The 27937-nt window shown below is 44.5% G+C and overlaps 1 protein-coding gene across 1 annotated transcript; it reads right to left on the bottom strand.

Annotated features, from left to right (window-relative positions):
* Window positions 1-24235: 24235 nt before the first annotated feature.
* LOC128426926 (cytochrome P450 26A1) lies at window positions 24236-27937 on the bottom strand. The gene is made up of 7 exons (XM_053413992.1): window positions 27749-27937; window positions 27166-27390; window positions 26354-26635; window positions 25995-26144; window positions 25767-25901; window positions 25175-25312; window positions 24236-25026 (listed from the first exon to the last, which is right to left on the bottom strand). The coding sequence occupies exons 1-7, from the start codon at window positions 27935-27937 to the stop codon at window positions 24688-24690; spliced, it is 1458 nt and encodes a 485-aa protein (XP_053269967.1). The 3' UTR covers window positions 24236-24687.

Genomic DNA, 27937 nt, shown 5'->3' on the forward strand with positions numbered 1-27937 from the left:
AGCATCTTGCCCAAGGACAATTCGGCATGCAGATGGGTCAGACTGGGGATCGAACTGCCGACCTTCAGGTTGGAGGACGACCACTCTCCCCTAAGCCACAGACTCAATAGCGCCTCTAAAAAAGAAAAATGTCAAACATTGTAAATTAGCTCCGTGGTATAATTCCCAGACAAATGAGTTAAAACAATTAACAAAAAACTAGAAAGGAAGTGGCGCTCCAGCAACCATGTTGAAAATCAAATAGACTGGAAGAATAGTGTTAAAGAATATAAAAAGGCTCTCCACAAAGCAAGAGCCGCCTACTATTCAAAACTAATTGAAGAGAATAAAAACAACCCCAGGTTTCTATTCAGCACTGTAGCCAGGCTGACAGAGAGTCACACCTCCACCGAACCCAGTATTCCTCGATCCCTAAATAGCAATATCTTTATGACCTTTTTTAATGATAAAATTCAAACTATTAGAAATAAAATCAACCATCTCCTGCCCTCAATTGGCACTAATACCCTCCCAACAACAGAGATCTCAGAAACGGTTGAGAATCCTACCCATTACTTAGACAGCTTCTCTCTGATCACCCGTGATCAGTTTACCAAAATAATCTCAGGTTCTAAACCAACCGTATCTTAGATCCCATTCCTACAAAATTACTTAAAGATATTCTGCCCCTACTTGATAGTTCGTTACTTAACATTATCAATCTGTCATTATCATCAGGTTATGTACCACAGTCTTTTAAAATAGCTGTCATCAAACCCCTACTCAAAAAACCCACCCTAGACCCAGAGGTTTTAGCCAATTACAGGCCAATATCTAATCTCCCTTTCATGTCTAAAATCTTAGAAAAAGTTGTAGCCAATCAGCTGTGTGAGTTTCTCCAGGAAAATAATATATATGAAGACTTTCAGTCGGGGTTTAGAGCCAATCACAGTACAGAGACAGCCTTGGCAAAAGTCACTAATGACCTTTTAATAGCCTCAGATCAGGGTCTTGTGTCTGTCCTCGTTCTGTTAGATCTCAGTGCAGCATTCGACACAATTGACCATCAAATTCTATTACAAAGACTCAAACAGTTAATTAACATTAATGGAACCGCCCTTAACTGGTTTAAATCGTATTTTTCTGATCGCTCCCAATTCGTGCAAATTAATGATGAGTCATTTGTGCGCACCAAAGTTAACCATGGTGTTCCACAGAGCTCTGTGCTCGGCCCAATTTTATTCTCATTATATATGCTTCCACTAGGAAACATTATCATTATCAGGACACACTCTGTAAATTTCCACTGCTATGCGGGAGTGATCTTCGATCCTGATTTATCCTTTAATTCTCACTTAAAACAAATTTCTAGGACCGCTTTTTTCCACTTGCGTAATATTTCAAAAATTAGACATACCCTTTCACAAAAAGATGCAGAAAAACTAGTCCACGCCTTTGTTACATCGAGACTGGACTATTGTAATTCATTATTATCAGGCTCCAGCAGTAAGTCATTAAAGACTCTACAGCTTGTCCAAAATGCCGCAGCACGTGTCCTGACGAGAACAAAGAGAAGAGAGCACATTTCTCCAGTATTAGCATCGCTACACTGGCTTCCAGTTAAATCTAGAATAGAATTTAAAATTCTCCTCCTCACCTTCAAGGCCCTTAATAATATAGCGCCTTTTTACCTTAAAGAGCTGTTAGTACCTTATAAACCCGCTAGAGCACTCCGCTCCCAGAATTCAAGCCTACTTGTCGTCCCTAAAGTCTCTAAAAGTAGAGTAGGAGCCAGAGCTTTCAGCCATCAAGCCCCTCGGCTGTGGAATAATCTACCACTTTCAGTTTGGGAGGCAGACACCATCTTTTCGTTTAAGAGTAGGCTCAAAACCTTCCTTTTTGATAAAGCTTATAGTTAGAGCTAATTAGTGCGCCAGAACGTTACTTATTCTATTTTATGACACATGACACACGGAGCTTCTCTTTCCAGCTTCTCCTTCCTCTTCTCCATCCCTATCCCCCTTCCCCGGAATCCCTTTGCTTTATCACCCGCAGATCCAGGGCCTCTGTGGCCAAACCATGGATTGCGGTTTGTGGATCGCGCACCGGGGGTCGCGGTGTTGGATCCAGTGTGGCGGATTCTGAGTCATGTGGGCTGATCGTGGTGCTGGTGGCGGACCCTGTGTCGCGTTGGCATTGGGCACGGGCGGTGGACCAGGACCGAGGTGGTGGCTCGTGATGGGTCCTGGTGGGTGGCGGTGGACGGTGACTGAGGACTGGAGTGGCGTCTGGTCTGGATGGTGGATCGTGGTCTGGATGGTTACTGACCATGGACTGTGATTGCAGTGGGAATGCTTGGCATGTCATGTTGGGGTTCGGGATGTCTACCCTCATCAAATGGTGCTAGAGACTTTGATTATTGATGATGTTCTCCTGCACGTGGCATCTATTGCACTTCTATCCGTCCTGGGAGAGGGATCCCTCACATGTGGCTCTCTCTGAGGTTTCTACGTATTTTTACCTTGTTAAAAGGGTTTTTAGTAGTTTTTCCTTACTCTTGCTGAGGGTTAAGGACAGAGGATGTCACACCCTGTTAAAGCCCTATGAGATGAATTGTAATTTGTGAATATGGGCTGACCTTGTTTCAATTCCACCAAAGAGCTTCTTTGGCAAAAAAATCTAACTGTACTTGTGACTCAAATTAGAGTGTGATAAAAACTGAGCCCTTAAATATGGGTAATTGAACTATGCTTTGGTGCAGCCATTGTATTTCTATCATGCAGCCAAAAGAAGATGGTTATCTAGGTGATAGGGCTTGTGTTTCCTCTGGCTGATGTCAATGCCAACAGAAACACTGTAATGAGAACCAGCCACTTCAGGCTCACAGTCCACAGTGAGAGAACCAAGAACCAACTCCAGAACCAACGTATCCCAAGGTGGAACTGGAGGGACTCAAACGTGTATTTTGAGTTGAATTATAAAACTATCTGCAACTTCACGCTGAGTTCAGCAATGTTCCAGTCAGTGGTGCATTTTTTTTCCTTGGTCTAACAAATCTCCTCAGAGCTGCAATACACAGTAGATTTATCCTTCAAGACTGTTCTCATCCCTTACATAAACTGCTTTCAGATATGCACTGAACTCCGGAGATCCTCCACACTTTCTCCGCAGGGGCTGTATGTGTGAAAGCAAATGTCAGAGTGAGAGCTTCCAGAGTTTCTGCTGCTTTTCTCTGTCTGGCACCCTAGTATAAAGTCCGCAGATAGTCCGGAGAGGAGCTGATGTGAGAACACAGCAGAAGATCCTGCTTAGTTTTCCAACAACAAAGAAAGAAAAATAATCTAAACATCTCTGCATGAAAACGTGGTGCCACACATACAAAAGACACAGAAAAAGAGGTTTGTGGTGCTTAGACTAGACGATGTGCAGTACACAAAAACACATGATCTACACAGCAGAATCACTACGTTACATCCTGCCTGCTCCACCACCCTGTACCTGAAACCAGCCGGAGGGTTTTCTGTGTTTGTAAACGAGGCTGAGAATCTCTTGCTACGTTGTTCATGTGTGAAAATCAAGAACCAGTTCTCTGGAGTTTCTCCAGAGGTCGAGTCTGAAAAGGCTATATCGAACTCCAGATCCCTCATTCTCACCGCCGTCTTGTAGCATCTTGGGGGAGAACTAAGTCACACAGAAATGCTCTGTACCTTGAACTCCTAAACAAACTAACACAGTAAAACTTTAGTTTTTTTCTTAGAATGCTGTATATCACATTTGCACAGAAAATATATTGGCCCCAGAATAAGTAAACCTGTGATCATACTGGGATGTGTGCACGGTTTGAACCTCTCATTTCCACTGAGGGAACCAGCACAGTAAATCGGTGATGGAAACGCCAACATGACCTGTAGACTGTTTAGTTTGTGTAGCTCCACATTCCCTCGAAGCATATCTGGTGGCAGAGCGGTATCTGTCTCTATCTGAAGCCATTTCTGATTCTTCTCAACCTTCACCTCTTTTCCTCTCTCTTTAAATTCCTCAGACCAAAAGATGTCTTCCTCTTTGTTTACTTCATTTTGTCTATCTCTTCCCTCTCTAATAAACACATCCATGACCAAAGCTTGTGGCTGATCTGTTTGTATGTGATAGGCAAGAGAAACACACACACAGCCAGGCATGCTGCTACTTTGGGGTTACGAGGTGAGCAGGGTTCATGTGCAGGCCAGATAACAGTATGACATGGAGGGGGAGTAAGGGGGAAGGGGGTGTCACAGCCTCTACCTTTTACTGGTGTCAGCAAAAGACTCTCAGCATTAGTGCCAACATGTCACGTGCCAACATGTGGAAAGGATGTGCTATAATAACTATCTTGTTGTTTTTCTTTGTATATTCAAGGGAACTGGTGTAGTTTGATGGGTTTCACTTTTTACGTTTATTGGATACATTTAGTGAATTAATGAAAATAAACCTAAAAAAGTCAAAGAAACAAATACAAGCATGGCTATATAAAACCATAAATTTACAGACCAGACAATATCTCACAGCATTGCATGCAAATATAATGCAAAGTGCCTGATTACACAGCCATAGTGATTGAAAGAAGAGAGCAGACACAATGCATCTAATATCAACCACCATATATGACCCTCAACATAATCAAATTATGTAAAAAAAAAAGGAGAATAAATTTAAAGTAGTTTAAAAACTATTGATGCATCTTCATATTTAACCCTGTCTTCTTGAGAGTGTATTGCTGTACAACTTGTGTCTTGATATGTTCAGAGGCAATATATACCCTTTTGACACCAATATTTATAATATTAAGAGTTATAATTATAGTATAAGAGGATTTTCTGAAATGTGGGTAAACCTGCTAAAAAGGTGATTGACTCATTTCCCATTGCTGGTCGAGGAGTTTGGCTTTTCTGTGGTGTTCCCCCTGGTGAGTCATGAACGTTTCACTCACTGAAAAGCTCTCTCACCTCACTGTCTTCCCAGTGTTGCATTTTGCAAAATACAAAGAAGACAAAATCTCTGATCTTCCCAAGCTATAGAAAACATAAGAACACAAACATTATTAGTATTAACGCGCCAATGTCCATAGGTTAAATTTGTGTCATAATGTAAAGTGCTGTATCAGAAGCTTGTGGTTCAAGCTTGGTCTCCCTATTCGCTGTACACTTAGACTTCATCGATGTCATTAAATGGCTGAATGGCAAAACTGTACTGTTAATCACTGTCGTCATCAAGACTAGAAAAGTGTCAATCAATCAATCAAGAAACTTGTCAAACAACAAGTCAAAACAAGGAAGAGAAGAGGGAACATGAATGTAAAAGGACGGTGAACAGGATAACGGCTCTGAAAACTGATTGTAAGAACATAGATAAATACTGAATGATAAAATGATCAGAGTGCATTGCGGTAAGTAATACCGACAAAGATTATATACAGTTAATGTGAATGAAGTGTATAGAGACATACATATGATGAGACTGGCCTTACATAAGTAACCATATTTTCTTTATTGAAATAATCATAATGAAGCAAAATGTTGTAATGATGGTGACAATAGCTTTATTTTTATATTTCTCAAAATCTTTAAGCCTCTGATGTATTATGTTGCATGATCAGATGTCTTCTCTTGTAGCGGATGAAAAACTGGACTTCCTCATTTCCTGTTGTTCTGTTGCTCCAAGGCCAACAAACTTCATGTCACGTTTTGTCATAATCAGCAAATACTTTATTACCACTGCACATCCCTGTGTGTGTAACATGCTGAGCGTACAACTGTACAGTAGGTGCATGGTCGGTGCATTATAATTCATCTGCAGTTGTTCACATTGTACACAAAAAAGATGTCTTCCCTTGATGAGAGTATTATCTAATTTCATTCATTCATCTTTTGTGTACAGATGCAAATGAATATTGGAAGTTGTGATCTTATCATAGCTGATATTTTCCAAACACTGTTAACGTTTGCTTGTGCTGTTGTCACATCGCATAAAGACATACAATACAATTCAACTTAACACAAAGCTTGTTCCTTTATCCAACTTGAATAATAATAATTGAAGAAGGATGTCGAGAAGGCATGTTGGCTGTAGCAGAATATATTATTTAAGCCTTCAAAGGTTTATCCATGCCTTTTAGGCCACTGTGGCCTATGTTAAAATATTAATGTATTCATATTTTATGCAATAACATCGCGTGACTTCAATGTCAAAGCTGTAAACGTGACAGGAATATACCTTGGTGTGGCAGCAGGGGTGGGTTGGCCATCGGGACATTCAGGAAGACTCTTTAACGAAACAATACATTCCAGGCCAAACCTGTGGAGAGTATACTGACAGTATACGGTGGGGGGGGGCTAAAAGGGATAGTTCACCCAAAAATGCAAAATTCTCTCTCTACCTACTCACCACTTTGGCGATATAGGGGTGGGTGAAGTGCTTGGGTCCAAAGAACACTTTCAGCGTTGCAGCCATATCCAATACAATTAAAGTAAATGGTGACCACTTCTTCTTCACGCATGGATCACAGCCTTTAAAGGCTCTAATCGCAGTTTACTTTCCATCAGGTTTGTGTCACAGTTCTCTGTGCCCCTCGTCCTCTCTCCTCTCCTTTTTCCCGCAGGTGCTGCTCGTCTCACTAGATGACCCGGCTCACCAGGCGCACCTGCACTCATCAACTGCTCCCTATATCTGCCCTGGCTGAGCACGGAGTCATCGCCAGTTCGTCCTTGTCACTACAGTGGTAGTTTTTCGTTCTCAGCTCATAGTCCTATCCTCCTGTGATTATTCTCCCAGCTAATCCTCGTGTCTGTTCTCCTGTCCTCCAGTTACCCCGTCATCCTGCTCACCTGATTCTCCTTCCCGCTGACGAACTCCCGGAGCCATCAGCTACCCCGTCATCCTGCTCACCTGCTTCTCCATTCCTGCTGAAGAACTACCGGAGCCATCAGCACTCCCTCGTCCTGCCCTCCTGCCTCTTCCCTGCGCTGAAGAACTCCCGGAGCCATCAGCAGCCCGTCTATCCACCTTTGTCCCACGTTAAATAAACATCATTGAACGCCCCACCTCAGTGCTCTGTGTTTTGCCTCCGCTCTGGGGTCCACCCGTCGCGTATCGTAACAGAACGAACTGGCCATTAAACCATGGACCCCGCGGAGACAAACGAACTCCGCCACGCCATTGCGAGGCAAGGGAGCCTGATAGGACAACACGACCAGACCCTCCAGGGACTTGTTAACTCCGTGAACTCCGTTGGGACCTTGCTCACACAGCTTCAGGAGCACCTCAACTTCTCCTCCGCATCTTCCTCGCAGGAATCCTCCACCCCAACGCCTTCCGACCCTCCTGTGGCTCCCACCCATGATCCCCACATGCCCACACCTGAACGATACTCTGGTGAGTTGGGGTCTTGTCGGCGTTTCCTGCTCCAGTGCTCACTTGTTTTTGATCATCAGCCCCGTAGTTATGATAGTGACCGTGTTAAAATAGCTTTTGTTGTGAGTCTCCTCTCGGGCCGGGCTGCGCAGTGGGCCACGGCGCTGTGAGAACGAGACTCACGATTTAATTTCTCATTTGACCAGTTTCAAGCTGAAATGAAAAAGGTCTTTGACCACCCAGTTCGGGGCAAGGAGGCAGCCAATCGCTTGCTTTCGCTCCGACAGGGGACACGCTCAGTGGCGGATTACACCATTGAATTCCGCATTCTCGCTGCGGAGAGCGGATGGGATTCGCTTGCGCTACAGAGCGTATTTTCTCATGGCTTAGGGGATAATATCAAAGATGAGTTGGCAGCTAAAAATGACTCAGAATCCCTGGACGATTTGATTTCTTTAGCCATTAGGTTAGATATCCGCCTTAGGGAGAGAAGGCGTGAGCGAGCAGGACGTCAGCAGGCCCCAGCTTCACTCCCCCGTACCTCAGTCAATCCACCTCCGACATATCCTGCACTCAGCTCCTCTTCCCGGGATTCCACTGAGGAGCCCATGCAGGTCGGGAGGGCCCGGCTCACGGCCATTGAGAGGGAGCGACGTTTTCGGGAACTGCTGTGCCTGTACTGTGGTCAGCCCGGTCACACTCTCTCCATCTGTTCCCACCGGCCAAAAGAGGGGGTTCATCAGGTAAAGGGGGAGTCCTGGTGAGCCACACTCAGTCCTCCAAGTCCCTCTCCCCCCCAGAACATTATTAGAGTCAAGACTAGTCACCAACACATTTTCTCCCCCCCTCAAGGCCCTGGTGGATTCCGGGTCGGATGAGAACTTCATAGACACAAATCTTATCTCTCAAGGCAACATTCCTCTCATTCCCCTCCCAAGACCGAGAGAGGTTAGTGCCTTGGATGGTCGACATCTGGCTGAAATCACCCACCAGACTCAACCCCTCACCCTAGTGGCATCAGGGAATCACAGAGAGACTATCCAATTCCTGGTCATCTCCTCACCTCACTCCCCCCTGGTTCTGGGACAGCCCTGGTTACAGCTCCACAACCCCCACGTCGACTGGAGGAGAGGCACGGTGATTGGGTGGAGTTCCCATTGTCATGCAAACTGCCTCCGTTCAGCCAGCCCGTCAGTTTCTGTCCCACCGTCAACTCCTCCTCCCCCCCCAGACCTATCTCAGGTTCCCCCAGAATACCACGACCTCCAGGAGGTGTTCAGTAAGGACAAGGCCCTTATCTTACCCCCTCACCGACCCTACGATTGTGCAATCAATCTAATTCCGGGACACACGTTTCCCTCCAGCTGTCTATACAACCTTTCCAAGCCTGAGAAGGAGGTGATGGAGAAGTACATCCAGGATAACCTTGCAGGAGGACTCATCAGGCCCTCTTCATCACCGGTGGGAGCCGGTTTCTTTTTTGTAAAGAAGAAGGATGGCTCACTACGGCCTTGCATTGACTTCCGCGGGCTGAACCAAATTACAGTAAAAAACAAGTACCCACTCCCCCTGATCGATGCTGCTTTCGGCCCCTTACACGAGGCCTCTATATTCTCCAAGCTGGATCTCCGCAATGCCTATCACCTGGTTCGGATCAAGGAGGGAGATGAATGGGAAACGGCCTTCAACACCCCACTTGGTCACTTTGAGTATCGAGTATTGCCATTCGGACTCACCAATGCTCCAGCGGTCTTCCAGAATTTAGTCAATGACGTGTTGCGGGACATGCTCAACCGCATGGTTTTCGTGTATTTGGACGATATACTACTATTCTCCCGGAACATGCAGGAACATCAACAACATGTCAGGCTAGTGCTACAGAGACTGTTGGAGAACAAGCTGTTTGTTAAGGCTGAGAAGTGCGTGTTCCATTCACAATCTGTTCCATTCCTGGGTTTTATCGTGGAGAAAGGTCAGCTTCGGGCGGATCCAGCTAAGGTTCGAGCAGTGAGCGAGTGGCCAACCCCCAGGACCAGGAAACAGCTGCAGTGCTTTCTTGGCTTCGCTAACTTCTACCGCCGGTTCATACGGAACTTCAGTAAGGTCGCTACACCACTCACCAAACTCACCTCACCTAAAATCTTGTTTTCCTGGTCTCCTAGTGCAGAAAGAGCATTTGTGGAGCTCAAGAGGTTGTTCTCCACCGCCCCAGTACTGGTGTACCCTGATCCGGCCCTGCAGTTCGTGGTGTTGGTTGATGCCTCCGACACCGGGGCCGGGGCGGTCCTCTCCCAACGTTCCCCAGGGGACGGTAAGATGCACCCTTGTGCCTTTTTTTCACACCGTTTTTCCCCCGCTGAGCAGAACTACGATGTCGGTAATCGTGAGTTGCTGGCCGTGGTCCTGGCGCTGGGAGAGTGGCGCCACTGGCTGGAAGGATCAGAGCACCCATTCCTCGTCTGGACGGATCATAAGAACTTGTCGTACCTCCAGTCAGCCAAACGACTTAACCCTCGACAGGCTAGATGGGCTCTATTCTTGGGCCGATTCAACTTCTCCTTGACTTACCGACCTGGTTCCCGCAACCTCAAGCCTGACGCTCTCTCCCGGCAGATGGCTCCTGCGATCCTCAGTCAGGCACCTGAGACCATCCTTCCTCCATCCTGCATCGTGGCGGCGGCCTTCTGGGAGGTGGAGTCTCGGGTCAAGGAGGCCCAGCTCACGGATCCCGGTCCAGGTAACGGTCCTCCTAACCGCCTTTATGTTCCGGCTTCCCTTAGATCCCAAGTGCTAGTTTGGGGCCACGCATCCAAGCTTGCCTGCCATCCTGGGATCCAGCGGACGCTGGAGTTCACCCGCCGGCGTTTTTGGTGGACCGGCATGATGCAAGATATCCAGGCCTTTATCGCCGCGTGCCCGGTCTGCGCCCGTGGGAAGGCCTCTCGCCAACCTTCCTCGGGGTTACTCCGACCACTTCCCATCCCAAGCCGCCCATGGTCCCACATCGCAGTGGATTTCGTCACGGGGCTCCCTCCCTCGGCAGGTAACACCACCATACTTACCATTGTGGACCGCTTTTCTAAGGGCGTGCATTTTGTCCCTCTTCCCAAACTCCCCTCAGCCCTAGAGACAGCTGCCCTTCTCACCCAGCACGTGTTCCGGCTGCACGGTCTGCCCCTGGATATTGTCTCCGACCGCGGGCCACAGTTCACCTCACAGGTGTGGAGGGCATTCTGCCGGGCTCTGGGGGCCTCAGTCAGCCTGTCCTCGGGTTATCACCCCCAGACCAATGGACAGACCGAGCGAGCTAACCAGGACCTGGAGACAGCCCTCCGCTGCGTTTCTGCCCAACACCCCTCGTCCTGGAGTTCACACCTGGCCTGGGTCGAGTACGCCCACAACTCCCTGACTAGCTCAGCCACAGGTATGACCCCTTTCACAATAATGAACGGCTTTCAATCCCCTTGTTCCCGTCGCAGGAGGAGGACGTGGCCGTCCCCTCCGTTCAGCTCCATCTGCGCCACTGCCAGAGAATCTGGAGGGAGGCTCGGGCAGCGTTGGTCCGTACGGCGGCCAGGAATGAAAGGACGGCCAACCGCCGTCGTACTGCCGCTCCTACCTACACACCTGGGCAGAAGGTGTGGGTTTCCGCCCGGGACATTCCACTCCAGGTGGAGTCTAAGAAGTTGGCTCCCCGTTACATCGGTCCATATGTGGTGGAGAAGGTAATAAATCCGGTGACGGTACGCCTTAAGCTTCCCGCCGCTCTCAAGGTGCATCCGACCTTCCACACCTCCCTCGTTAAACCTGTCTCCACCTGTCCTCTGAGCCCTCCGGCCGAGCCCCCGCCACCCACCCGGCTCATCGACGATCATCCGGCCTACACTGTCTCCAGAATCCTGGATGTCAGACGACGGGGCAGGGGGTACCAGTATTTGGTAGACTGGGAGGGATACGGCCCAGAGGAGAGATCTTGGATCTCCCGGCGACTCATCCTTGACCCTACCCTCCTCCGAGACTTCTATCGGGCCAATCCGGACCATCCTGGTGGGACGCCCGGAGGTGTCCGTTGTGGGGGGGGGGGGGGGTACTGTCACAGTTCTCTGTGCCCCTCGTCCTCTCTCCTCTCCTTTTTCCCGCAGGTGCTGCTCGTCTCACTAGATGACCCGGCTCACCAGGCGCACCTGCACTCATCAACTGCTCCCTATATCTGCCCTGGCTGAGCACGGAGTCATCGCCAGTTCGTCCTTGTCACTACAGTGGTAGTTTTTCGTTCTCGGCTCAGTCCTATCCTCCTGTGATTATTCTCCCAGCTAATCCTCGTGTCTGTTCTCCTGTCCTCCAGTTACCCCGTCATCCTGCTCACCTGATTCTCCTTCCCGCTGACGAACTCCCGGAGCCATCAGCTACCCCGTCATCCTGCTCACCTGCTTCTCCATTCCTGCTGAAGAACTCCCGGAGCCATCAGCACTCCCTCGTCCTGCCCTCCTGCCTCTTCCCTGCGCTGAAGAACTCCCGGAGCCATCAGCACCCCGTCTATCCACCTTTGTCCCACGTTAAATAAACATCATTGAACGCACCACCTCAGTGCTCTGTGTTTTGCCTCCGCTCTGGGGTCCACCCGTCGCGTATCGTAACAGGTTTGTGTAGCAACAGAACTACGTCAGCAAGGAAAGAATTAAGAATTAAAAAGAGAAAAGTGTTTGTTCTAGATTAAGCTAAATGCACCAAACTGATGGAGGATTTCCATGGTGGCAGCTGATATATAATGGCTTTTAAGACAATAATGGAGTTGTAGACAGAGTTGCTCAACTCAGACGCTGGCTGGTAGTGTGAGGCTGGTGTGTAATGATCGGACCAGTTCATTGAACTGTGCTGTGCTGTGCTGCGCTTTAAGTTATTGTCTAAATTTCTCACATATAATGTCTCGTCCTCCAACCTATATAGCATTATAACTATAGCTATTTGTTTCTCTCTATTATACATTATAACTACTGCTGTGAGAATAGTTACCATTATGTGTAAAATAAACCATGGGATTAGAAGCAGAAAATGGTTGTTGTGTTATTTCTCTCATGCTAATTGTCCTTTTTTCAGTTGTTAAGAACATTACAACAAAACTCTTCTTCCAGCTCTTGGCTTTTCTGTTCCTCTCTCTCTCTCTCTCTGAAACACATCACTCTACACAGAAGACCAGATAATCCTTTGAAGGTGACAATGAAAGATGGCTGATAGTAAAGTAAACATTCAGACTGTGACGGATCATGGGAATACACAGAACCAACATAAAGTGAAACTGGATGATAGATGTGTTTGCTCAAAATGTGCATTTGTGGGTGTGGGTGGTTGGCTTTGCATGTATACGTGTGTGTGTGTGTCTGTCTGTCCGTCTGTGTGGACATGGCAGCGTGCCAAAGAGAAGTCCGGCTCTGTCCCATTATCCTGGATTCAGGTGCAAATTGTGTGTAGATCCAGTTAAAACCGTTCACACCTGACATCAGGATGTGCCTATAGTGACCACTGGTGGTCAGCTTTCAGTCCCTTGCCCCCCCCCCCCCCCCCCCCCTGATCTGTGGGGTCGCTTCTAATGCTGCTGGTCACTGTTTAAACCTCTCATTCATTTGAATAATGCCTGATAGTGACAAACAGTTGAGCCCTTTCTCCTGTCACAAGTAATCTAGCATGTCATTAGGCAATATGGAAATATAATACATTTCATATCACACCTGAAGCATTGACTGGAGCAGCTTGCCACTGCCAACACACATTTCATTGCTGTGTTTGTTGTGTGTTTCTACTCTTTCTACTCTATGTAATGTATATCTCAGCTGAATAAACTCCATAGAGACAGAGAGGATCATCTTGTTTTGTTCAAATTGTTGGGATTTTAAATATTAGCTTCTCTGTGTATGTGTCTGTGAAGATGGCGACTACGCCTGCGCACTATCGAGGAAGAACCAAGGAAGACTTCCCCTCGTTATTTACCAATCCTGTTCTACCTACTGTTATAATATATTACAGATGCCGGCTGTTTGATGCATTTTGATGCAACTCGAGAATTTGACAAAATTTGAATATGTTGAGGGTCATATATGGTGGCTGCTAGAGTGCCGGGGTAGTTTGTTGGATGCCCATTGTTTTGCTGTTCATACCTTTTCATTGCTTTCTAAATAAATACTTGATTGAACCAAACCGAGTTCGGCTCTTCTCATATTTAGGATAAACGAACACGCAACGACAAAATACAAACCAATTAATAAAATGTTATATGTAATTGTACATCAGTAACAAATGAGATTACAGCTTAAAGTATGAATCTCCAAATGAAAGAATATTTGGAGATTCATACTTTAAGCTGTAATCTCATTTGTTACTGATGCACCTTGGTTGAACTGGTAGCTTACACCAGACTTGCTCTCCACCTTAACGCGCTCTGTCTGTCACCAGCCGGCTCTTACAGCCTCAGTACATGTAGCTAAGTGCTGCTCTTTGTGGAAAGTGCTTGGATGGTAACCTCTGAATGCATTCCAGAACTAGGCATTCTTTCACGCCTACTCTGTCTTTCCCTCCCTGTCTTCTTTTCAACCTTCTCTTTTTCTTTGTTTCATGATGTGTCTGATCCCCTTCACACATCCCCCACCACAGAAACGACTTTGTTGTGATCAAACTTTCTCTCTGTCATCCTCGATCTCTGTACAGACACCGATGTGATTCACTGGAGCTGTGGCCAGACTGTACGACGTAGAGATGACTCTAAATAAAACTTAGTTGTGACATCGCCCATTTCTGAATATATTCAGCCTCACAAATATGTGTTGAACTTTAGTTTATCTTCCATTAATACCCATATCTATATAAAGGGACTCATTTTACATTGTTAACAGAGATGGGACCAGAGAGCTCAGATGTGTAGCGTAATCTGACTTTTTGGAAGAGCGGTGAGGCCTTTTTCTTTTGTGCCATGCTGGCAACATTTTCCTGGAGATAATCACATCTCTCAGTTGGTTTCATCCCACACAGAGATCATTATATTACATTATTATTTTATCACTAGAAATGCAACAAGAACAAGATAACAGTTAACACAGATGCTTAGTCATCAAAAAATAACACATGTAAAGGCTCTGTTCAAATATGGCATTAACACATCAATACTTTTGGATCAGTATGAAACTGTAGAGGGTCAAAGGATGTCAGCTGAGGAGGCAGGTGTTCAATATGGCCCAGCATTAACGTTCATCCAACTAAAAGAATGTGGCCATATGTGACCCCTGAATGTGTGTGTGTGTGTGTGTGTGTGTGTGTGTTGTGTGTGTGTGTGTGTGTGTGTGTGTGTGTGCGTGTGTGTGTGTGTGAGAGAGAGAGACAGAGAGAGAGCGAGAGGGGTTTTCTGTCGTTCCTGTCAGTTTGATGTAACAGCTATATTGGCGTCTGCCCCAAGACAATAGCCTTTTTCTTTATTTCTCTCTCATCAAAGGAATAATGGTTTCTGAGATGTGGCATAGACCTGTTAGATCCTTTGGCCTCTCCATGGCACTCTACCACACTATCAGATAATCTGAGGTGTGTGTCTGTGTGTGTGTCTGTCAATGTACATGTGTACATGCAAGGAAGGATAACTGATCTGTAGTGTAAATATATACTTAACAATTTATTTATTTGATTTTTGCTGTCCAATTTAACATGCCTGTGTGTGTGTGTTTGTGTGTGTGCGTGTGCGTGTGCGTGTGCGTGTGCGTGTGTGTGTGTGTGTGTGTGTGTGTGTGTGTGTGTGTGTGTGTGTGTGTGTGTGTGTGTGTGTGTGTATGTGTGTGTGTGTGTGCGCGTATGTGTGTGTGTGTCTCCGAGACATCAGAGAGTCTACTCTGGGCAATCAGTGCTTATGGGGCAAGGTGTGGTATTTGGATGTAAATGACGTGTTGGGGTTGTTAACATCACTGGAGGAAAAGTTTTGTTTGTGTCTTTTATTTCCTCTTTATTGTCTTTTAGATGTTTGATTGCTCCCCAGGCTCATGAAAGTGGGGAATCCTTGTAAAAGTTCAGTGACGTGACCCTCGTGACCTCCTCACCTCCTCACCTGCTCTGTCCTCTAATCCTTCCTCAGCCTTTCTTTCAGCCTGAAACAGAGGGAGAATGTTAACATGATGCCCGTTGTGGATCTTAAAATTAGCAGACGTGTATTTGTAAGTGCTCTTTTAGAAAATGACCATGTATGCCGTTCATGTTCAGGGTCCTTACTTGAAACCAACTAGGGGTGGGAATCTCTAAGCACCTCACAATTCGATTTGATTCAGATTCAGTGGGCTACAATTTGATGCACCAAAGAATTTCAGTTCTGTACATGATTTATTTCTTTACTACTTGAAGCGTGCAACTTCACGAGCTTCATGATTTGGGCTTAAAAAGGTATTTTTGCCTTTTACTGCTGTGATTTACAAAATAAGCTTTTCAATTCCCAAATCAGACTACAACAGTCAGTGCTCTACACATTGATTTGACATATATTTAGTATAAACTTGTGTTTTGCATCATTAGCCGTTACTGTATTAATGTGCCCCATTGTGAAAATAATGGATTTTGTAAATGTGCATACAGCATTTTATATATTTATTATCTTTTTTATATTGTTATGTTCTTTGTACTTTTGTATTATGTTGAAAACTCAACAAACATATTGTTTAAAAAACAACAGTTTCAGCGCTTTATACAGTAAAATACTCTGAACTTATCATCAACTGTCTTCCCTCGCCCACACTGACGTGTTTGTCATGAGGTCACACAAAGAGTCAAACACGGAGCATCCTCTACTTTCAAATGCATCCAGTGCATCACCAGGTGATAACTTTGTCATGTTCCTCCCTTCCTTCGTCTCCTTCTCGCAGTTTACAGATCACTAATAACAATGTGCACACCAACACCAACCCTGCAAGCTGCTGCCGCCAGGACTTCCCAGTTCTGGGCTATTGCTCAGAAATTTTTTGCACATCCTGGTATCGGAATCCTTTCGCTTGAAATATGGTCACTTTAGATCATTTAGTCTTAGGCATTTTGTGTATGAGGTAACTACTAGCTACCTGTAGGCCGATGTTAAGTAGTGCCAGAGACGTATATACCCATTTTGCACCAAAGTGAACCGCCTTAAAGCCACATCATTATGTCACCATATACACCACTGTCTACTTCTCTACGCCTCAACTGCCCTGAACCTGTCTTCTGAAGGTGATGGTGTCCATATTTCAACTTCCTGTATCAGATAGAGTATAGAGCAGAGATCACTCAAAGTCAGACCTAGTAATAACCTCTTTTATCTCTGGGTGAAAAAGAGGTGTTCATATGTGTGAAAGGCAACCTCTGGACCCAACTGTAAGGACATTCTCCACAGTTCATGCCTGAAAACAGCGCAACAATGCAACAACACAAAAGTGTAACCTATTCAAAATGTGAAATCCATCACTTCTCAAGATGTAGATAAAGTTACTTTAACTAAGATAGTGTTCAAGTAGCAGTGTACTCCTCCTTCAACATTACCAGGAAAAAAAAAACTGCTATTTGGGTCATTATACTTCTATCTGTAATGACACCTGACCTGTGGGTTTCTTTCTGTACCATAGTCAGGTCACCAGCCATCAGGGCTGACATGTTGGGACAAACAACCATTTACACTCAATTTAGAGTCGCCAAGGAACCTAACCTGTGTGTGTGTGAGGAGAGGCACACACAGCAGCCTTCTTATAGTGAAGCAACAGTGCCAATCAGGTGACAACCACTGTGCTCTGTTAAACGCACATTAACAGTACCAGGAAAACAAGCCCTTGCTATCTGGGTTACTGTTCTCATATCTGTGACGACTCCTGACCTGGAGGGTTTTTATGGAAAGTTTACTTCTGGCAGATGTATAGATAAATATAAACTCATGACATCAGTGATAATGATGGTCACATTGTGTTTGTATGCTAGAATTATGAATACGAGCATGTTTTATTACCTGTTATTGGGAAAACCCTTATATAACTCAAACTGAAACAGTACAATATGGGGTTGTATTTGTCTTCTGTGACAAGCTGCATCATCTGAGAGAATAACCTGGGTCTGTATTTATACACACATTCAACCATTCACACACATATTTTACACATATTCTTAAGTCACTCATGCATTCCCTCCCAAGTGAGAAGTGCAGGCACCTGGACCACTGTCTTCAATCAGATATAGGATGGATGCTGGTAGAAAAAGACACAAGCTTAACTGAAAATAATAAATGGCAATACGTAGTTTCACCCGTTTCCTGGTTTTGCCTGTGACTATCTCAAGTGTGTCAGAAGTTCATTCATACCATACCAGTAAGCCGTGTCCAACAGCTTACTGTGACATTACAACATTTGGTTTTGGTTACAACTTTTGGTTTTCACCATCCATCCAAATCTAACACGGAAGCACAGGGATGACATATTCTTTAGCTAATCTTTTCCATTCCTTTTCCCCTTTGTCCTTCATCTCCACTTGTGCTATTTAGTTGACAGGATGACAGAGGGTGTTCTCAAGCTGTCAGATGTTTTATGTTCAACTGTGAACGGTGAAATCCTCTATAGCAGCTGAAATGGACACACTGAATCAGAATGGCACCCCCTGCTCCAATATCCCTTTAGCAGCACAAACTTTCCCTGCTCAGTACCAATGAGTCTACTATTTATCTTAGCAACGTTTGTTTTTTGACGTTTAAACCAAATTCCCAGATAATAATGTAAGGGGATAAAACAGGCATATTTAGCGGAATTATAGGACTTTGAGCAATCTGGTGCAGCTTGATTGAATGTAAAGGCCACTGGCCATTGTGGAGCCCAGGTATAGCACATGTTTAGATTACATTTAACATAAAAGAACTTTGAATGTCAGACAAGCTGTTCCTTACTCAACAGCCCTAGTTCTGGTTAGTTTGAAGCAAGTTCCATCAATTTAAACCTTTCCATACTTCAAACTCCCTCATTAACTTGAAGGAACCTCAGGCACAGCCATTCCCAAATTGACGGATGCCGTGGACCAAATTGAAAACCGAAAAATTTGTGCAGGGCCCACCCACACCTTTGATCACAACTATATGATTTCACAAACAGGACTAGAACCACACTCACGTGGGGCAGTGTGGACTAGGGGGTAGAGTGGGTGTTCTCCAACAGGAAGGTTGCCAGTTCAATCCACACTCTTCCCCATCTGCATGCCGAAGTGTCCTTGGTAAGATACTGAACCCCTAAATGGCCCCTCATAAATGTTGAGTGTACTAAAAATGTAAGTCGCTTTGGACAAAAGCGTCAGCTAAATGACATGTAATGTAATTACCATACATATTATTTAGTTTATAGCCAAAATAACTGTATACGAACGTGGGCAAATCCAAAAATGTATTCAGCGTAACAACTTGCAAAGCAACAAATGTAAAAAACATGAAGTGCAAATAGTGGATTGATAACACATATTCTTGCCGTTTGTATAACAGAGCACAACAAGAAAATCATGGAGAAGAAAAACACATTTGAGGCCTTTACGGCTCACCTGCAGTGGCTAGACGGGCCACCAGGGGGCCGCGGCCCACACTTTTGGAATGACTGCTCTAGCAGAATCAAATTCAGTGTGGGCGGCCATCTTCCTCGACCGGTTGGGGTGAGCTGGGAAAAATGGGGAGCGACCTGTGCAAAGGTAAGCCCATTCTTACATGTATCTGTGTTTGAGTGTATGTGAATTTGAAAGTGACTATATAGTCGTTTTCAGATATAAACTCGAGAGAATGTCTGCAGACTTGGGCCCAGCCTTTCTTTCTTGGAGGTTGCCTTTCACACCTGATCAACGAAGTGGGAGATTCTCCTCTCAGAAGCTTTTAGAACACAGGAATCTCTGGAGTGTTCAGGCGAGGAGTTGTGCACCAGCCAGAGGCAGTATAACAATTTTTAACTTCTGCTGAGATTATTTATAGTCCATCGAGACCGATGTCAGCCCAGAAGCAGAAGGTCCTTAGACATTTTTTTATTTTTATAGATATTTCTAGTTTTTATAAAAACACGCCCAGTCGCTCATGGTGAATCCTGCAGAGGGATCTGCTGTTGTGTTCTCACACTGACTCCTGTGGACATTCTGTGGACTTTTTACTAGGGGGCTGAAACTGAATGTCCAGAGTTCAGTGCAGACTGAAAGCAGCTCATGTAAACACCTTTCCCCTTCGGGTGTGCCTTAATGGCCCTGGTGTCTGAATGAGACGTGACATGAAGATTCCAGAGACTCTGTCAGTCAAATAGTTCCGTCCAAGTTATCTGCAACTAAGCACAGCTAAAGGTAGGGTAACTCTTTCAACATTGGATATTTGAAAACAAATACACCCCTTCCTTCACTGCTCATTCAGAGGCTCCACACCCCCTCATTCATGCACAGGCATTGTCAAGGTGAACCAGTAATATCCAATAGTTGGAATTAGCCACCACAAACAGTAGCATTATCTGCAGACAAAATACAGCCTCTGTATTTATACAAACGTTCAACAAACCAGAATCAGTCTCGACAGTGATTGTCTGTCTGCTGTAGAAGAAGCACACATTCAGTGACTGATGCATCATTACCTCTGTACTGGGGGCTGCCCACTCAGAAAACTCTGTGTGGTCGCGCTGGCCAGCAGTGTGGTCCGCAAACAGGAGGCGTTGCTGATCTCAAAAAGTAGAAATTAGCCACTACAAACATAATCATTATCTGTAGAGGAAATTCACCCCCTGTATTTACACAATTAAAGAGTGAATTTCACTCCGTTGCTCAGGGAAAACACAGAGCCAGTGTGTAAGGATACTGAAACAGTGAGTTGATTCAGTGTTCTCATCAAACCAGATCAAATGCTCAACATTGTACAAAACAACCTAAATCTGGTTTGGCTGTCCTACCTTTTCCTTGTTTATTTACAGACATCAGTGGCTGCAGCAGAGGATGTGGTATGCAGGTCCTCTGAATAACGCAGAGGATTTTCTGTTATGAACGAGTCTGTGCAGAGAACCTTCCGAATGCATTTCATCATTACCATAACAAACAGTAGTTGATAAACCTTGATCAGAGATAGTGTGATAAAGAAATGTTGATGCACTAAGAAGCTCTCCCAGAGTGCTCACCTCTATCTGACCTGCTGAACTTGTCAACGCTCTCTCAAATTATGAATAATCACAGTGAGCCACTAACAACCATGCTAACGATCCCATTAGCATCTCTTACTGGGCACGCATACAGCTCCACAGCAGGGGCCAAGGGGCCAGCAGACGCTGTGCCAACGCAGTTTGAGGAATTAACACTTTCATTGACTTACATTGACTTTTTCACCACAGATGCTATAAGCCAATTGACTCTCTGTGAAACTCGGTCATCAAACCAAACAGATGCCCATTGACATTAAAGTGCATCCTTACTGTGCGTGATTAACCACACTGACTTTCATTTGATAAGATTATTTGCCCCCTCTACCATATGTTTAATGCACGCATACGTTTAGGCCCTTATCAGTGAACAAAGGCCTTTAGAAAAAAAAAATATGACATTAGAAGTTTTTGTCTATGGAAATTTGTAAAAGCCCATCACACAACTTATTAACATCCCTTAAAAACATTTGTATTTCCAGCTGTTGACCAGCTGTTGTTATATAATAGAGCTCAATTTGCCAGAGTTTTGTTTACATTCTTTGATTTTATTTTGGTATGCAGCATGACATTCATATTACCTTCTCTCGTTACTGTTATGGAATCAATGCTCTTCAAACTGTGTTTACTTAATATATTTTCCTGTGCTGGATATCTGTAGTAGTGCAAAGAGGCAGATGTAGAGATAACATGCAATAATGTTGTCAAAAACTGGATGATCGCTGCACACGATATTTCTGCAGGGATATTATTATCTTAAAATTCAAATAGAATCTTCAATCTCTTGACTCGCCCCCTCACCTCTCCTGTTCATGGCAACAAGTGGTTCGGTGTATAAACACGCTGCCCTCAATAACACTAGTTCACCAGCTATTACAATGATTTACTCCGGACCGTGTTCAGGCCTGAGGATCTAATTGAAAGCAAGCTAGTTTCAAACCTCTTTCAACACTGTGTTGTAAATTCACTACAATGGTCACGAATGTAGACAAAAATGGCCTTGGCCGTGGTAAGTTTGGTCTCCACTGGGTGATGGGGAACAATGGAGGGAAGCAGACGGTTTCTTTAGAGGAAGGACAGGAGGCAAAGTTCAGAAAAGTTCATTCACATCGTTCGAGGGCTGAACCAGCGTGGATAGGATGGCTGGACATAAAGGTGTCAGCTACAATTTAGTATAACAATCTGGCCATTAAACTGAAACTCTGAGCCACTGTGACTAACAATAAGTACAACAGTTCAGCATTTGTGGATCCAATAATTGCAAGTAGCACAGTAATAAACAATGAGCAGGGACAACAGTACAATGCTAAGAAGTCGGTGAGGAGTGGAGGGAGGCTGGGTTTAAATCAGAGCGGCACCAGAGAGAGAGAGAAACAACCTGTGAAAAAGGCACATCTGCCAGTTAGGCCACCATCAGCCTGGAGGCTTTTATTTGGCCACCTAAGTGAAGACTAGTGTCTTACAAATCAAGCAGTGAAAGTTTTTCATGCTGCAGCTGAGATTGACAGCACCTCAAAACATCCACAATGAGTGTTTGTTATAACCAGGTAATCTACTGCAGGGTCATTGTAAGGGACATGGGGTGTATACAGTTTTTTAATGCCAAAGATCAGCTCTAACCTCCAAGCAGAGAGGGATATTATCCAGCACATGGTTATTTCTAGTCTTTCCTCTTTTGTGTAATTAGGGAATGAACAAATGTAACAATGAAAATGTGTGATTTGTGTGTGTGTTACATAATGGAACTATATATTCTGGTAAGTAAGAGCAGGTGCAGTTACTGTATCCAGATTCCTGAGGTTTTGGCATCACAGTGACGTTGCCTGTGCCTGTGTGCAGACCCAAACCTGTGCTCACCAACCGTATTCCAAGAAGCCACGCCCGAGCTTCAGATACTCCACAGTAGGGCTGGGTGGATAAAGACACTGCTTCAGGGGTGCTGGCAGGAGTGTGCAGTTAGGATAAGATAAGATAAAAACTATATTGATCCACACACCAGGAGGGTTCAGAAGGAGGTAGACAAGAGGGCACAAGATAACATTTTAAATAAAAAAAATACAGAATATGTACATAATATACACCCTTCACTACATAAATATTGTTTGTATAGAAATGTTATTGAGTAAAGTGCAGTGGCAAAGCATGTAAAACTTTATGTGTGCATAAGTAGGTCCAATCAGTCTAAACTGTACATATGTCCACATATATGCAGATCAGTTTATACGTATATAGGCAGATATGGTATACAAAAAGAATAGGTATAATATATATAGGCATTACGTTTTAGGTTTGTCTTGTTCATCCCATTCCTGTTGACACATAATCACAAATATAAACTGGTATAAACATTCAAAGTTCAAGGCAACCCAGACTTCTTGTTCTTGTGAATGTGATATGTCAAGAACATTCATCAGTAATTTAAATACATCTGGCACAACACTCACTTGGACTCAAGGATTACCTTGGTCAAGGTCACAGTGGCCTGTTGATCATCAGGTTGCATCAACTATATCATTATGGAATTTGTTCAAATTTAGATCACAGGTAAAGGTCATGGTGAATCTGGAAACAAACGTATATAACTGAAACTGCGTTGGTTGGCGGAGGCATACAAATCTAGGATGGGATTTCTAGTCTCAAATGAAACTTTGTACGAATGAGCTCCTCTCCCCGTCTCCCCCTCAAGGTGGCGAAATAAAAATAGTTTAAATGGCGTGGTCCTAAAGATTAACTTTGGTAAATCACATATAACAACAATCCATTTTCTGGTTGTTACCCTAAATATGCAGAAGGAATTATCCCTGTCAGTGACCATGTATCCATACTACTGGCTCTCTTCCACTGATCCAATGGGGGTGGAGTGTCCTGAAACTGAGCTCAACAGTTTGAACTCAGTTTCACCCTCTCTGCTCATCTGCCAGGGTCATTAGCCTGTCTGATGGATTTTAGATTTGTCTTTTATTTTCCTTTTCTTCTCACAACGTATTGATTAGATAAAGTTAATGAAATGTGTGTGTGTTTCTGAAACCCACCCAGTTTCGTACATTACTATCATCAGTGAACATTGACTCAAGTTCCAAACACAATCTCACTGCTAAACAAAATTGTCCACAAGTGTTTTTGTGTTTCTCCATTCAGACCTGGCTTTACAATGTGACGGTGTGATTGGACCTCACTTCCTAGATGTATATGCTAATAAACACGCATATCATTTCTGTTTGTGGAGAACAAATGATGTTGGTTTTAGCCAGCCTGACTGATATGCTTGTGGTCAACTTTACCTGTTAGTATGACAGAGTAAGGGTGGAGCCAGGAGGGGCTCAGCAAATCAATGCACTGTTCAGAACTCGACCACTGAATATGATTTTTACTAATTTGAAAAAAGAAATAGGAAAATAATATGTGCCAGTCAATGTTACTATACTGCTGTGGTGGACACAATTAAATCAATGTATGTGACAAACTGAGAAGTGTTAAGATCTTTCTGGTCCATCAGGAACCTGTTGTGCACAGGAGGTATCAGGTGAATAGGCGGTTTTCAATGTGGCCAAGGAAACAGTTGTGATCACACGGCTAAAAGAATGTTGCCCCCTGCGTACCGTGATCGGATCTCAGATGAGATGAGAGAGAGGCTGCTTTCGGGAGGGGCATTCCAATAGACTTTCTACACATTTAACTTTATTCTATCTAGTTTAAAATAAAGGTTAAAATCAAGATTCATTGCAAAACAGTTTTATTAAATAAAAAGCTGATACAATCTAACACAGGTCATTTAAATAAGGTGGGATAAGAAGTTATATAAACAGTCTCTACATTATATATGTACATAATCCTATAGATACACCTCTGAGTTGATTTAAGTGTGCCATGTTTGTGTATAGTGCCTCTTGTTTAGTTTGTTCATATGTTCAAAAAATGAATATATACAAATTCAAAATTAACACTATCATATAAAATACATTCTCAATTAATATACAGTATATACAGTTCACGCCATATGACCACATGGACACAAATCCAAAAGAACCTCTTTTCTCTTCAGGTCAAAATGCAGCCTTTTTTTCTTAAGAACACCTGAGTGCTTCCAAAACCTTTGGATTTGGAAGTAAAAACATACACGCCTCATATTTCACACCACTTTTAGGAAACAGCCCCTTGTAGTCGCAGTTTAATTTTGTACATAGCTGGTAAACTTGGTTGGCAGATTGTCCACAGGATAGACAGTAGGTCCTGTTTTCATGGTAGGCAGCCCATTTAAAAGAGTCCAGTGACACTGTGTGACCACTTCCACCAGGAAGATCTTCAACAGGACTTTGGCAAATTCCTTGCCCACACACATTCTGGAGCCGCCTCCGAACGGGATGTACTGGAACCTGGAAGAGTCGCCTGGGAATTTGGTCATGAAGCGCTCTGGTTGGAAGGCTTCCTTGTTGGGGAAGATCTCTGCCACCTCATGGGTGTCACAGATACTGTAGATAACGTTCCAGCCTTTGGGGATTTGATAACCCTGAAGTGGTGAGGAGAAAAGAATGTGTGAGCAGCTTGTTTGGACACATCCAGTCAAATGCTTGTGGGACCCTTAGGGTTGCATGATCTCTGAACAGTGCACATCAATCTGCCAATCAAACAAACTTCAGAAATCTCTGTTAACGTACATTGAGTTCAAAGGTCTTGAGGGCCACTCTGAAGCCCCCGGGGACAGGAGGGTTGATCCTCAGAGTCTCTTTAAGGACACAGTCAGTGTATTTTAACTGCTCCAAAGACTCGATGTTCAGATTCTGGAAGTCCATCCCCTGCTCCTCCTGAACACAATGACAGAAAAAGGAGCATATTAAGAAAAGAATGGTTGGGAATTCAATAGTGCTGGTTGGTCATTTCAGCTTGATTTTCAGATTTGCTAATTGATAGAACTGAAATAATCTCATTGGTTGAATCAAACTACAGCTGGTTTACTGTTGACACACTTGCTAGCCCAGCTCTCCGTCCAAGCTCGGACAAGACTTGATATCCAGTGACTCAAATCAAACACCAAAGCAAGTTGCACAAATAAAGGCATATTTGTCATTGATGCAAGCAGCTCAGTGCTGTTCATAAGACCTGCCTTCTTGATCAGTGTTAAACATGACCAATTTAGTTTACTTTGCAATAGTGATCTCTATGGCAGGCACAGGCGATAGGAGACATACCCAAAAAACTACCAGCCTTGATTAATGGATTTATGGACCTCAAGCTATGTAAATAACTCACCTTTTCCATTAGTTCCTGCCTCAGTCTGTCCACAACTTCAGGGTTCAGGCCCAGGAACATTATCAGAGAGGTGGCTGTGCTGGCTGTGGTTTCATGCCCCCCGAACAACAGCTCTGTAGCAGACTCCTTAATGGCCTAGAATCAGAAAGGCAGACACTGCATTAGGCCCCAACTTAGGCAAAGGCTTTATGAGCAGGATAGAGGCAAATGTGATCACCCAGTCATTACCTGCATGCTGAAGGGCTCTCCACTCTTTTTGCTGCTGTCGATAAGCTGCTGCAGAGCGTCTGTGTGATTACACCCCCTGTCTGTCTCCTGCACCTTCTTCTTGATGTTCTCCTCTATCTTGGAGTGGATGAAGTTCCTCGCTTTCAGACCCTGGAGAATAGGAAGGATGACAAGAGCGTGAGTCAAGCAAACCCCCGCAGTGAATATCATGTGTTTGAAGCTGATGCTTTAGAGTGTTAAACATTGTTAAATATCATGCGAAATGACTTGTATGGTCCTTCGAGTTTGGATCCCTTAGCTCCACTTTAAAGCATTGAAACGCGGCGTAGCTACAAGACAATTAGGTGTTCGTCTCTTACCCTGTACAGTCCGCTGAAGGGCACCTCGATAGGCAGAGAAAAAAGATTCTTGGTCATTTCCTCGAAAGCTTCCACCAGCTCATGTTCATCAGTCTTGATCTGCTCTGGCTCAAATCCCAGCAGGATCCTCATGGAGATACGGAACATAAGCCGCTTCATCTCGGGGTACACCAGCACGCAAGGGTCCCTTGCCAGCCACTCCTTCACCGAAGCCCGCACCTCCTCCTGGATGACGGGGATGTAGAGCTCCAGAGCTTCCCTGGAGAAGGCTCGCATGATGGCCTGGACAAGAGCAGAGAGGTGAACATCCAAACTTAATTTCTAAAGACAAAAAGATACTCTTTGGCCAATGTGCTTAATCAACAGATACGACAACTCAGAATATACATTTTCTTAGTGCATGGCAAAAATCCTATTAGGTAATCTGTGTGTAGTGCAGTCTTTTAAGTGAATTATTTTTATGATCAACCACTACTTTAAGAAAGTTGACACAAAAAAATCCTGTAAAGTGCCAATTTCAAGTGAAAACAAGTTCAAAGAGCTACAGAGCAGATCTTTTTATTTGATTTGAAAATAAGAGGTTCTTGTGAACATCCTCATTTAGTCTCTGATTAATATCAGATGCAGTACTTATAATACAACAAGTTGTAGAGTGTGGATGTAATATAGATATTTTCTCCTCACTGAACGACATGCACTTAAAACTAATATTTTCTTTAATAAGACTGCAGTGCCACAGGCCGGGCATTGTTCATGAGGACACTGAAGTTTCACAGACTTTCTGCAGACTTTTAAACAGAATCGGGACGTACCTTTTTCTTGCTCCTGTGCAGGGCTCCGTGCACATTTGACAGTGTGTCCGGGCCCAGGATGGTGCGCACAGACGCGGGCCACTGCACAGAGACGAGCTTGTGCTCCCCCAGCAAAATCTGCTTGACGTTATCCGCTCCGGTGACGCGCACTGTGGGGTTTCCGAAGAGATGTGTGCGGTAGATGTAACCGTACTTCTGCCGCTTCATCCGCAGGAACTTTCTCCTCTGCAGGAAACACACACCAAGACCATTAAACAAACAGTGGAAAACGCCTGCAGACTGGTGGCAACACACAGCAGCAATGGAAAGGACATGCAAAACGAGAAGAATTTAAAGTAAGTACATCTTTTAAACTAAAATATTTTACAAACACACATTTCAAGATCTTTAACATGAAGTCGAGTTGGATGGAGTTAAATTAAAAACGTGCATTTCATTCATATAAAGAGCTGGTGGAAACGCAGGACACTGAATAAAAAGTTGATCTGCTCAAATTGGAACATGTACGGTGTTAAATCCCTCAGTGTGTGGAGCAGCCGTGAAAAGTCCCCTTGAGACAGATGCATCTGGGTCGTGCAGTTACCTGGAGGATGAGCTGCAGCGTCTCTCCAATGAAAGGTAAGCCCATAGATCCGGGCGGCAGCGGGCTGGAGCAGCTCGGATCTCTGCCTCGGATCATGTAAACCTCCCACAGCTTCACCGCCACCAGGAAGAGCAGGACGGGCAGCACGATGGTGCACAGCAAGGTGGCCAGCAGCGCGCTCATAGCCAT

This window comes from Pleuronectes platessa, chromosome 21 (assembly GCF_947347685.1).
Source record: "Pleuronectes platessa chromosome 21, fPlePla1.1, whole genome shotgun sequence".
In the NCBI taxonomy this organism is placed as follows: Eukaryota; Metazoa; Chordata; class Actinopteri; order Pleuronectiformes; family Pleuronectidae; genus Pleuronectes; species Pleuronectes platessa.

Excerpts from the sequence above, each read along its gene's own strand:
- LOC128426926 (XM_053413992.1), bottom strand. The coding sequence starts at position 27,937 with ATGGCTATGAGCGCGCTGCTGGCCACCTTGCTGTGCACCATCGTGCTG. Across the intron at positions 25,902-25,994 it reads GAGAGCCCTTCAGCATGCAG|GCCATTAAGGAGTCTGCTAC; the intron begins GTAATGACTGGG and ends TTCTGATTCTAG. Across the intron at positions 25,313-25,766 it reads GGCAGGAACTAATGGAAAAG|GGGATGGACTTCCAGAATCT; the intron begins GTGAGTTATTTA and ends CAGGAGGAGCAG.